A 13,279-nucleotide genomic window follows, 5' to 3' on the forward strand; every position below is an offset into this window, starting at 1 on the left:
TCACATTCTTTTAAAACTAGGATATGCATTTTGTTATTATGATAAGACGTTTGATTTGACTTGATTCATGATGTCACACAACTTGAAATCCTTATTGCTTTTAATAGATAAGACAATAGCTTCCACATGTTAATTCTTAACGATTGTTGCAAAAATCTTGTATGAGTTTGCAAAGTATATCTGGTTTCACTTGGATAAAGGAGGAACACACTGTAGTAGGTTGATGGCTGGTATAAAAGCATCAAATTATGATGATAGGGTATCCTTATTGCTGAGTCTGACTAGTCTGGATTTGGGCATAGTTGAGAGTCAAGAGAGATGTCAGTATCTTGGTCGCCGGTCCTTTAACTCTTATTCTTGCCCGCTGGAGATGATTTTTCAAGTCAGTTTCCTCTTCTGTTTCAATCCACCCCCCGCATCTCTCACCTATTTTCTTCATCATCCATCTGGAGGGGTAACACCAGAACTCGAATACAGCACCATTCGAATTGGTGGCTCTTAGGAAATGATGCAGCTGTTGGTAACCACCACTGCATATTTTGTCTGCTTTCTTGTCTCCTCCAAACTCCCATCAGAACATGCTCAGCTGCTTTTCTGGATTGGAACTCGAAAAGGAACGTTAATCCATTCATGTCGTAGACCATAACTCTCTGTGCTCCTTTCCAAGCTTGTTGTGCCCATCATCTATGTTTCTAGTAGGGGTATCTTCTTTACCAGCAAAATACCCCACTAGACTTCTGCCCAGTTGGTCTTTGCCAGCAAAATGAGCTTGTGCTTTTATCATGCCGGCATCATCATCTTCCTCTGCAGACTGCAGATACCTCTGTTTTTTTCTGTGTCCATTTGTTCTTACGTAGCATTTTCATGTAACTCCTTTTCCCTTTGTTTGCGGCAAGATCTGCCTCTCCTGTGTATTTATACTCCCTTGTGGTAGTTGGACCTCTTTAATGAAGGAATTTAGTATGTCTGCAAGCATCCCCATCCTTTCATTAGATGCATATTTTCTGGTAGAATAATAATTGGCCTGTCTTTGCCCTTAATTGTTCATCAATGATAAGAATCCACCACTCTTGTTAAATTTTTGAGATAGGAAAATACTTGGAATAATCTTTGCATCTCCAAGTTTTGAAAGATTTCCCTCTGGTTCCCGATGCTTTGCTGGGTCTCCTGCCAATCCAGATAAGAGCCCCTTTGCTCAAAACCATTCTCCTCATATGATATCTACCGCTTTCTACCCAATCATACCATATTTCTGCTTTTGATTGCGATTCAATAATATCATAAAACTTCCCCTCTGATCGGAAATAAATTCTGTTGTCCATTCTGTTCGTGAGGAACGGAGTGGGGAGAGAAAAAAGGAACTAGGAAGAGAAAGAAGAAAAAAGGGAGCTTTCCGGTGGACAAAGTCTACTGGAATAGGATTCACAAAGCCCAGAAGGAACTTTAGGGAGATGCCTCGGAACAAGTGCCTGAGAGCATTTAATGATGATTTTTTAATTCTATGATCTTTTTTTTTTTTTGGAAAAGAAAGCAGAAGATTTTTTTAAAAATAGTTATTCAATTATGTTCCACTCCGAACAAAATTCAATTGCCAAGTCTAATCATTTTTTATTTTTGGTTGATGAAATAAGAGAAATATCATTAACAAAGCATCATGCAGATGCACAGATTACAAAAGAAAGAAAATATCAGCTCCCAGCAAGGCAAAAAAAGCTATTAAACATCTAACAATGGAGATCTATGGGGTTGGTAAATTCCTGAAAAGAATCCACAGTAAGTACAGGAGTGAGATCAACCCAACCAAAAAGAGTAATCAAACATTTTGCTTTAAGGGTAGGGATGGGACATGGGGTGCCATCAGAACATCTTTTGTTCCTCTATCCATAAGCACCACAAAATACAGGGTGGAACCAAAGATCAGATCTGCTTGATGAACTTCCCTACTTTCCAAGAACTCCAACACACAAAAGCCTCTCCCAGTGAGCTTGGCATGGCCCAAGTGAGTACAAAAAGTGAGAAGAACATGTTCCATAGGTCTTTTGCAACAATACAATGAAGAAGCAGGTGATATATAGATTCTGAGTTTCATAAACACATATAGCATCTATTGACTATTTGGAATTTCTTCCTCAATTCCATATGGTTCTTAGAGGAATGTTATGGTAAAACTTCGTTTGAAACGATGTGGTAGAAAGCAACGTGCGACTTGAAGGACACGATGAGGTTATCCTGAGTCAAGCAAGGATCTTTCAGAGTAATCCAACTGAAAGAAAATAAATTTAGGTGACAACTTAGTTCTCCTGATTAATTTCTATGTCATTGGTCAATTAAGGTCTTCTTGGAGCTTTATTGTAGGTAGCCTACTTTAGCTGAATAGAACTCATCCATGCTATTTCTCCAGATAAGTCTGATAAGTCTGACCCTGCCTTGATTGTTGACTGCACTAGTCTGAATGGTGGCCATGAGACTAAATAACTCTTCTAACTCCCAGTCATTAAGATTTCTCCTTAGGTCAGATTCTGCACATTGTCTTCCCTGTACTGTGAGATGGTTGAGTCTGGATTAGATGCAATCTGGAAGATGCTTGGAAAAGCATTCATTAAATGAATGTTTCCAAGCCAAATATCTTTCCAAAATTGAATATGTTCCCCATTTCCATCTTAAGTGAAGCATCACTGAAGAAGGTTCCCCACTGTTCCTTGTATCTCTCCAAATCCCTGCGCCATAAGAGGTACTGACTTGATTAGAGCAACAGTGACTATCACTGCCATACTTTGCTTGAATCAATTCCTTCCATAAGCCAACTGCCTCTTGATTGTATCTGTAGTACCACTTAAATAGCATACACTTGTTATGTAAAGCCAAGTCTTTGATCCTCAATCCTCCATATTGTTTTGGCGAAGTGACTTTGGCCCATTTAACAAGGTGAAGTAGGAAGGATCAGAAGTTCAATCACCACTCTCTACGAGTAAGGGCCTGTGGTCAAAGAGAGCCCTTGGTAAAGCCACCTGCTTCACAATTCCAAAGAATTCATTCCATTCAGGGGAAATTAAGAATCTATCAATTTTGGAAGCCTGCAGAAAGTCCTCTCCCCTAGTCCATGCATAAGTTGCACCATGTAAGGGGAGATCAATAAGACCCATGTCTTGAATAAATTCGGAGAAGTCTTTCATGGACTTTGATCTCCTGATACAATTGTACCTCTCAAGTTCAAATCTACATACATTAAAGTCACGACCTATGACCCAACACTCATCCCATAGGTCTAGCCTTTCCAGACTTGCGTGAGGCCCATACACCCCAGAGAAGCAGAATCTGAAATCCACCTGCAAGCCCTCCCATATAGCTGAAAGTGTATGCTGCCCCTGGTAAGAGTTTAAGCATTTCCATTGTCTTTTGTCCAACAAAATAATAATGCCACCCGTGGTACCACTTGCTTTCAGTTCAACCCATTCGACCCATCTTGATCCCCAAATATGCCTTGCTATTGCCACAGAACAACACTCTGCTTACGTTTCCTGTAAACACAAAATATCAGGCTTCCATTTTTGAATAAGTAGCTTGATGGTGCTTCTATTGCTTATATCATTAAGCCCTCTTATATTCCAGTTTATAATTTTTGCTTTCATTCAGAGAAAGCCTTGTGGAACCTGCCCTTGTCCATTCTCATAATTAATTGTGCTGCAGCTTCTTGGCCGCAACTTCACCCTTTTCCTTTGATCCTTTCTTCTGTTTCCCTTTCCCCTTTGATTGCTTCAACTTCAGCTTCCTCTTTTGTTCCATTCGCAGTTTCATGTCGAAGATTTCGTGCTCATACCCCACTGAATTGACCCCAAAGGTTTTATAAGCTTTAGTCATCATTATCTTGGTCCAATGAGAGGTTTCAATAACTGCCGGGAGTGAAATAACCTGTTTCTCTTCCAAACTGTCACCGTACCAGGGTAGTGACAAAGTGTCGCTACTAATTGGGGAATAGAAACCTGAATCTTGAGAACACCCAATAGAGAAATCGAAGAGGAAAGGGGGAAGAGAGAGTAGAGACAGAGGTCGCGTGCATTTGGCTTCATCATCTGTGTCTCCCTCGCGCTCGTCTAGAGAATCTTCTTGTGTTTGGGAAGCCAATAATGGCTTCTGAGACAACTTAGCATTGGGGTCTCCTTCAGAAAGCTTTTGCATCTCTGCAGGCTGGCCCAATAGCCTTCCACTCCTTTAATATCTCCTTTTTTATTGAGATGCAAGTTCCCCTCCTTGAGTATATATAACAAAACAATGCTGCAAAATTGGACGTGAAAGTTTCTTGCCGCCACTCTGATTTTGGGTATTAGAAAAGTGAGTTCTTATTTTTGTCCATATTTTTATGGGTTAAAAATAGACTGAAACTCATATTTACCCAACTAAATTATAAGTGATCAAACTCATTAATGAGGGTTAATGGGCTGATTTTTATAAATATGGGCTGAAAATTGAAATTGCCGTTTCTAGGCTGGACAAACACCTTTTCTTGCTCGAAATCGCTCCTTGCTTCCACAAAGTTTTGAAAGTGAAAAAATTGTCTTTCAGTTTAGTCTTTTTGTCTACAGAATCCAAAAATATAAAAAGAGGAGAAAATCAGGAACATCTGAACTCTTTTGAATTTACTGATATGGTGTCTGAAATATTGAGGTGTTTGAACTACAACTATGTTAAGAATATCTACTTCCATTTTTGAGTCCTGTAACTTACTAGCTATTTCTTATGCATATCTATAGTACTTCTCTTAAATAGTGTATTCTGTATAATTCTCATGTGATCGTTTTTTTCCTCTCTTTTGATGAAGTGACGAGAATATTATGAATAATCATCTAACAGAAAGTGTAAACATCCTTTATTTGCTCAAATATTTAGATCTCGTAACTTCTCATTAGTGTTTTGGCATTAGATCTCATGACTAGTCCTGTTGTTAGTAAGATTATTAGAACCTAGACATTTGCACGGTTATGGTTGACTCAAAGCTGAATATCTTAAAGAAACGGTTTTCAACTACACACTGCCACTTTGGCTTCTTTAGTCATTCCATCTCCACTTAGGACTCGGGAACTTCCATTTTCTTTTTAGCACTGCAACTTTGTATTATGCAGATTGATTTCCTGCATTTCTTTCGCTTTTACCTTTGTAGTCTAGCAATATAAAATGTTCATTTCTTTGCAGGATGCTGGGATAGGGACGAGTATAGACTCTTTCTATGAATATCTCCTAAAGGTAAATACTCAACTGTACGGAATTATTACTTTCTATGTGACACAAAATAAGTAAAAGAATAGGGGGTCGTTCGGTTGTTGGTTAGAGTTATGTTGGTATTAGCAAAGGAAGGTTTAGTTATGCAAGTATTAGTAATGTTGGGATTAGTTATGCATAGTTTAGTTATGCAGGATTTAGTTATTCCATGTTCTACCCTGCATAAAAGAATATGTAGATTCTCTCACAACTTATATAGGCATTAGTTGCCGGAAAAAAGAGACATGAACCAAACGTTGCATTAGCAATGTTATGTTTTATGTGGAAAGAGAAAAGACCAACAATACATGGTATAACTTATGCTAGATTCTATGTGGAGATTATTTTTCCCAATTTTTGTAACCAAACAACGTATAGAGTTATGCAGGTTTTAATACATGAATAACTCCTCTCTAATCCGCAGCCTAGCGACCCCTAAATTTGCACTTATGCATAGTTTCTTTGTTGTAAATCATTAACGCTCATTTCTTATTGGCAACTAGCGCAAAGTAATGATCGTAATAACTTTTCTGCTGTTGATATTGCTTCTAGATATGTTTAGTCTGGACTTAGTTATAGAGTAGAATGGGTACACATGATTCGTGTAATTGGCTTAACTAGTTTGGGGTTGAGACCTAGATGATTGATAGATTAATTTTGGACTCCGTTAGTTGTTGGATTGCCTCATAAGAATTATTATCTCATTTTTTGATGAAGTAAATGTTCCATTGAAGGCATCAAGAAGATGCAAATTAGTTACAAAAGTAGAAGCAAAATCAGTTGGTCTGCTGGCTCTAGTACAATTATGCTAAAACTAAGGAGCCAGCAAAATTCAAAAAACTATCCAGAGAATCTACAGAGGACAAATTGACTCAACTGTACAGACACATAAGGCCTTCCACTTTGAGAGAATGTAAAGGAGTTGATAGACCTTCAAACATCTTCTATTCTTTTCCCTCCAAATACTCCAAAAAATCGCTGCAGGTATCATCTTCCAAGTCTCTTTGATGGTGCTGTCAACTTTCCAGCAATACCAACTCTCATAAGCTTCTTTGATACTATGTGGCATGACCCAACTGAGTCCAAAAAGAGAGTAAAACATGTTCCACAGATTTGCTGTTACAGTACAATGCAAAAAAAAGTGTCTATTGCTCTCTGCTGCTTTCTGACATAAGTAGCATCCATTCACAATGACGTGTTTCCTTTTATAGAGGTTGTCTTGAGTTAGGCATGCTTCATATAGTGCAGTCCAGCAAAAACAGATGATCTTGGGCGGTAGCTTGATTTTCCAAATTAGCTTCCATGGCCAGTGGTCAGTGACTGCATTAAGTGCTCTTGACTGCTTGTAGGCTGCACTCACTGTGTAATTCCCTGCTCCTGTAGTGCCCCATTTGAACTGATCTGTTGCCTGAGTGTTGAGAGAGAAACTCTGTAGAGTCTGTAGTAGTTTGATCAGCTCATTAAACTCCCAATCCTGCATATTTCTTCTAAACATAATGCTCCAGGTTGTTCCATCTCTATTTTGAGAAATTGTTGAGTCTGGATCCCTGGCTAAGTAGAAAAGACCTGGATAATCGTCCATCAGAACTGTGTTGCAGAGCCATTTATCTTTCCAAAATCTGATATGGAGTCCATTACCCACTGTGAAGTGCTTATGCTGAGAAAATTCCTCCCATAGCTTGCCTATGTGTTTCCAGACTCCGACCCCATAAGGTGCTCTTGAAAGACTAGTGCACCAATGACTCTGTATCCCATGCTTTGCACTGACCACATCCTTTTATAGAGCGGTTGTGAGACCAACAATGTTATGGGAGTGAATGCTTTAAGAAGTGCTGTCATATAATATTGGACTACATTTGATATTGTGAGAAGAGAAGAGTTTGAGAGAGAACTCAGCTTGATTATTCCCACAAGCTATTGGGGTTTAAATAGCTAAGTATACATGTCCTAAAAAGGAAAGGAAATCAATACCTAATCAATATCATATCAAGTGCATACTTCCTTTGTGAAATGACAATTCCTGATTTGGATTGAGCAACCTCAATGCCCAAGAAGTACCTCAATCGACCAAGATCCTTAGTCTGAAAGTGCTGGAAAATGTGATGTTTCAATTTGGTAATTCCCTCATCATCATTGCCTGTGATAACTATGTCATCAACATACACTACCAAATACATGCACAAACCTAGAGCAGAGTGACAGTAGAACATAGAATGATCAGCTTCACTTCGTACCATGCCAAACTCCTGAATAACCATGCTAAACTTCCCAAACCATGCTCGAGGAGACTGCTTCAGGTCATAAAATGCTCGACGTAGTCTGCACACCATGTTACTAGACTCCCCCTGAGCAACAAAACCAGGTGGTTGCTCCATATATACCTCATCTTCTGGATCTCCATGAAGAAAAACATTTTTAATATCCAACTGGTAGAGAGGCCAATGACGAACCACAGCCATGGATAAAAAGAGACGGACTGAAATATGTTTTGTTGTTTATTTGGTCTTTCCTGGGGCATGCCTTTCTCTGTTAGGGATGTTCTTGAAAGTTAAAGTTCACGGGATGTTGACAAAGCCATCAAGAGTATGTCGATGATGATCCCTGGTGCTATCTTTTGGTGTTTATGGACAGAGAGGAACAAAAGATGTTTTGATGGAATTTCAACTTCTAGAGATCTTTTGTGAGGCAAATGTCTAGTTAGCCTTTTTGGTTGGTCCAAACTGACCCCTGTAAATAATTTAGAACTCTTCTTGGATTTTGTTAGCTCTATAGCTTAGAAAGAGGCTACAAATCCTTTTTTGTGAGATTAACTGATCTATCCTTGTAAAGCTTGCATCTTCTTAATGCCTTTGAAATGAATCTACTTACTTCATAAAAAAAAAAAAAAGACGGACTGAAGCAATCTTGGCCACTGGAGAGAAAGTATCACCATAGTCAAGACCAAAAATTTGTGTATAACCCTTGGCCACTAGTCGAGCTTTTAGGCAATCAATCTGTCCATCAGGCCCAACCTTCACTGTATATACCCACCGACAACCAACTGTAGATTTATCTGGAGGTAGAGGAACAAGCTCCTATGTACCACTAGAGTGTAAGACAAACATCTCTTCGATCATAGCTTGTTGCCAGCCTGGATGAGAAAGAGTTTCACTTGTAGTCTTAGGAATAGACACACATGATAGTGATGATACTAAGGCAGAATGGACCAGTGACAAACGATGATAGCTCAAACAAGTATAGATAGGATGAGGGTTACGAGTAGAGCGATTACCTTTTCGAGTGGCAATGGAAGGACTCTGTGTAGACAAGTCCTCAGCAGGCAAGGATTCCGGCGGAGGACGTGAATCATCTGGGCGTGGACAACAATGATAGGTTAATAGTGGTGGAGGTGCAGAGGAGGTAGATGGAGTCATAGGAGATGATGTGGAAGGATAAACTATGGCGGGATCCCCAAAAGATGGAACGGGTAGGACCTCAGAAATGTCTAATTGCTCAGTAGAAGAGGATGTAAAGTAGGTCTGACTTTAAAAAAAAAAAGTAACATCAGTTGACATAAGGTATCGCTGAAGGTCTGGTGAGAAGCATCGATATTCCTTTTGTACCCTTGAATAACCGTGAAATACACATTTAAGAGCACGAGGAGAGAATTTGTCTTTTCCTGGAGTGAGTATATGGACAAAGCATGTGCTCCCAAAGACGCGTGGTAGAAGAGAGAATAAGGTTGACGTGGGAAACAAAACAAAGTGAGGTACCTGTTTATGAATAGCAGAGGAGGGTATACGGTTAATCAGATAACAAGAGGTGAGCAATGTGTCCCCCCAAAATGGCAGTGGAACATTTGCTTGTATGAGAAGAGTGCGTGCAGTCTCAACAATATGCCTATTTTTTCTCTCTGCAATCCCATTTTGTTGTGCAGTGTAAGGACAAAATGTGTGATGAAGAATTCCATGGGAAGACATAAATTGTTTAAATTGAGATGATAAATATTCACGTGCATTATCACTACGAAAAATGCAAATAGAAACACCAAACTGGTTTTTTTTATTTCAGCACAAAAAGTTTGAAATATGGAAAATAATTCAGAACGATCTTTCATTAAGAACATCCAAGTGCACCTTGAGTAATCATCAATGAAAGTAACAAAATACTTAAAACCCAATGTAGAACTGACTCTACTAGGACCCCAAATATCAGAATGAACTAAATGAAAAAAGAGACTCTGCACAATTATTAGGACTACGCAGAGTCTCTTTTTCATTTAGTTCATTCTGATATTTGGGGTCCTAGTAGAGTCAGTTCTACATTGGGTTTTAAGTATTTTGTTACTTCCATTGATGATTACTCAAGGTGCAGTTGGATGTTCTTAATGAAAGATCGTTCTGAATTATTTTCCATATTTCAAACTTTCTGTGCTGAAATAAAAAACATGTTTGGTGTTTATATTCACATTTTTCGTAGTGATAATGCATGTGAATATTTATCATCTCAATTTAAACAATTTATGTCTTCCCATGGAATTCTTCATCACACATCTTGTCCTTACACTGCACAACAAAATGGGATTGCAGAGAGAAAAAATAGGCATATTGTTGAGATTGCACACTCTTCTCATACAAGCAAATGTTCCATTGCCATTTTGGGGGGACGTAGTGCTCACTTCTTGTTATCTGATTAACCGAATGCCTTCCTCTGCTATTCATAATCAGGTACCTCACTCTGTTTTGTTTCCCAAGCCAACCTTATTCTCTCTTCCACCACGCGTCTTTGGGAGCACATGCTTTGTCCATATACTCACTCCAGGAAAAGACAAATTCGCTCTTCGTGCTCTTAAATGTGTCTTTCTCGGTTATTCAAGGGTACAAAAGGAATATCGATCCTTCTCACCTGACCTTCAGCGATACCTTACGTTACTGTTTTTGAAGGTCAGACCTACTTTACATCCTTTTCTACTGAACAATTAGACATTTCTGAGGTCCTACCAGTTCCATCTTTTGGGGATCCCGCCATAGTTTATCCTTCCACATCATCTCCTATGACTCCATCTACCTCCTCCACCACTATTAACCTATCATCGTCGTCCGCGCCCAGATGATTCACGCCCTCCGCCAGAATCCTTGCATGCTGAGGACTTGTCTACACGGAGTCCTTCCATTGCCACTCGAAAAGGTAAATCCTATCTATACTTGTTTGAGCTGTCATCTGCCTTTGTATCATTTGTGTCTATTCCTAAGACTACAGGCGAAGCTCTTTCTCATCCAAGCTATGATCGAAGAGATGTCTGCCTTACACTCTAGTGGTACTTGGAGCTTGTTCCTCTACCTCCAGATAAATCTACAGTTGGTTGTCGGTGGGTATATACAGTAAAGGTTGGGCCTGATAGACAGATTGATCGCCTAAAAGCTCAACTAGTGGCCAAGGGTTATACACAGATTTTTGGTCTTGACTATGGTAATACTTTCTCTCCAGTGGCCAAGATTGCTTCAGTCCATCTCTTTTTATCCATGGCTGCGGTTCGTCATTGGCCTCTCAACCAGTTGGATATTAAAAATGCCTTTCTTCCTGGAGATGTCGAAGATGAGGTATATATGGAGCAACCACCTGGTTTTGTTGCTCAGGGAGAGTCTAGTAACATGGTGTGCAGACTACGATGAACATTCTATGGCCTGAAGCAGTCTCCTTGAGCATGGTTTGGGAAGTTTAGCATGGTTATTGAGGAGTTTGGCATGGTACGAAGTGAAGCTGATCATTCTGTGTTCTATTGTCACTCTGCTCCAGGTTTATGCATGTATTTGGTAGTGTATGTTGATGACATAGTTATCACAGGCAATGATGATGAGGGAATTACCAAATTGAAACATCACCTTTTCCGCACTTTCAAACTAAGGATCTTGGTCGATTGAGGTACTTCTTGGGCATTGAGGTTGCTCAATCCAAATCAGGAATTGCCATTTCACAAAGGAAGTATGCACTTTATATTCTTGAAGAGACAGGGATGATAGATTGTAGGCCTATTGATTCTCCAATGGATTCAAATGTTAAGCTCCTACTAGGTCAGGGGGAACCTCTTAACGATCCAGGAAGATATAGAAGGCTCGTAGGAAAGTTGAATTATCGCAAAGTGACTCGACCTGATACTACTTCTCGGTAAGTGTCGTAAGTCAGCTCTTGAATTCTCCTTGTGATAGTCATTGGAATGCAGTTATTTGCATTCTTCGATACATAAAATCTGCTCCAGGGAAAGGACTTCTTTACGAAGACCGAGGACATGAGAAAATTGTTGGATATTCAGATGCAGATTGGGCTGGGTCACCCTCTGACAGACGATCCACTTCTGGATATTGGGGGAAATTTGGTGTCTTGGAAAAGTAAGAAACAAAATGTGGTTGCTAGATCTAGTGCAGAAGTAGAGTATCGGGCTATGGCAGTGGCAACATGTGAACTCATATGGATCAAGCAACTACTGAAGGAGTTGAAATTTGGAGATACTAAAGGAATGGAACTTGTGTGCGATAATCAAGTTGCACTTCACATTGCATCGAATCCAGTATTTCACGAGAGGACCAAACACATAGAGATTGATTGTCATTTTGTTAGAGAAAAAGTACTTTTAGGAGACATAGTCACAAGGTTCGTGCGGTCAAGCTCAAGTGATCAGTTTGCAGACATATTCACCAAGTCCCTAGCTGGTCCCAAAACAAGTTATATATGTAACAAGCTTGGTACATATAATTTTTATGCACCAGCTTGAGGGGGAATGTTAGAATCCTAGGAATATTCTATAGCATATGTAAATATAGTAGGTCGCTTGATTTCCTCCTAGATTTACTCTAGCTTGAGTTGTAGTGATTAGGTATTGATTTCCTTTCCCTTTTAGGACATGTATACTTAGCGATTTTAAACCCCAATAGCTTGTGGGAATAATCATGCTGAGTTCTCTTCTCACAATTACATTTAATCAGCTAACCCCAAATGGGCTCTTAGTTACTAGTCCATATCTTATCTGTATTTACCGTTTAGGTTGAACTCAATGATAGTGCTCATTCTTTGGACCTAGTTTCATCTCTTATTGAAAAAAATCTGAAGGTGGAAAACAATGAGCAAGTTTAGATTATTAGTTTCAAAAAAATGAATAATTACAGATTATGTTGGCAGAAAACTAGAGTTGCATGTATTTTACTATTGGGCAGATGGGAAGCGGTATTAAGAAAGGACCTCCTTGCACTTTCCTGGGAGGTGGAGGGGGATGGTGGAGAGGAAAGGAGATGATGTTGATAGGATGGTTATTTTCTGACATCTACCTCTAGGAAATTCGGCGATGACATGGTTGATGAGATCAGATAATATTGTTACTATCATCTTTAGATTCTTACGGAGTACCTTTGTTTCAAAAACTTTTTTGTTGGCATTATTCTTGGCTTATAATTAACAACGGGAAGTTCTGCTTTGATTGAAATGGGCAAGTAGTTTAATTGCTTCTTTTCTTTTAACACGCTGTCTGAAGTCCTATATATATGATTTATATGTATATTCTGGTTTTCTTTATCCTAACCTACTCATTCACATTTTTAATTCAGGCTTATTTGCTGTTTGGTGATGAAGAATATCTTTTCATCTTCCAGGAAGCTTACAAGGCTGCTATGAAGTATCTCTTTAATGATCCTTGGCAAGTAATCTTCCTTTTAAGGCTTGAATTCACTACAGAGAAAACCCTGTGTCTATATTGCATTACTGCTGAAATTCAAGACAACTAATATAGTTATTTTTTAGGAAGTATATCGATTCACAACTTGTCTAGATTCGTTTAGTTTTAGTATGAATACGTCTTGTAGCATATTTCATAGGATAGTTTAGAACAGTCTCTACTTAATTGTAAAATAACAATTACTTCCATTATTTTACACAGAAATGGAGAATTACAACCCACTTTACTGAACATAGACTAAGGCATAGGAAGCCTCCTTGTTTAGTCAATAACCAATTCAAGACAATTTTTTCCTTGTACCCTCTCATTTTACAAGTTGGTATT

At 39.0% G+C, this 13,279-nt stretch overlaps 1 protein-coding gene across 1 annotated transcript in view; it reads left to right on the plus strand.

Moving 5' to 3' along the window:
• The window catches only part of LOC125838202 (alpha-mannosidase I MNS4), a 35,837-nt gene that overhangs the window by 11,525 nt on the left and 11,033 nt on the right, over window positions 1-13,279 (plus strand). Inside the window, exons 9-10 of the mRNA XM_049517279.1 lie at window positions 5,188-5,238; window positions 12,828-12,916. Coding sequence (XP_049373236.1) covers window positions 5,188-5,238; window positions 12,828-12,916 — 140 coding nt within the window. The remainder of the gene's footprint in view (window positions 1-5,187; window positions 5,239-12,827; window positions 12,917-13,279) is intronic.

The sequence above is a fragment of the Solanum verrucosum genome, unplaced genomic scaffold, assembly GCF_900185275.1.
Source record: "Solanum verrucosum unplaced genomic scaffold, falcon-dt-bn FXZP01000079.1, whole genome shotgun sequence".
In the NCBI taxonomy this organism is placed as follows: Eukaryota; Viridiplantae; Streptophyta; class Magnoliopsida; order Solanales; family Solanaceae; genus Solanum; species Solanum verrucosum.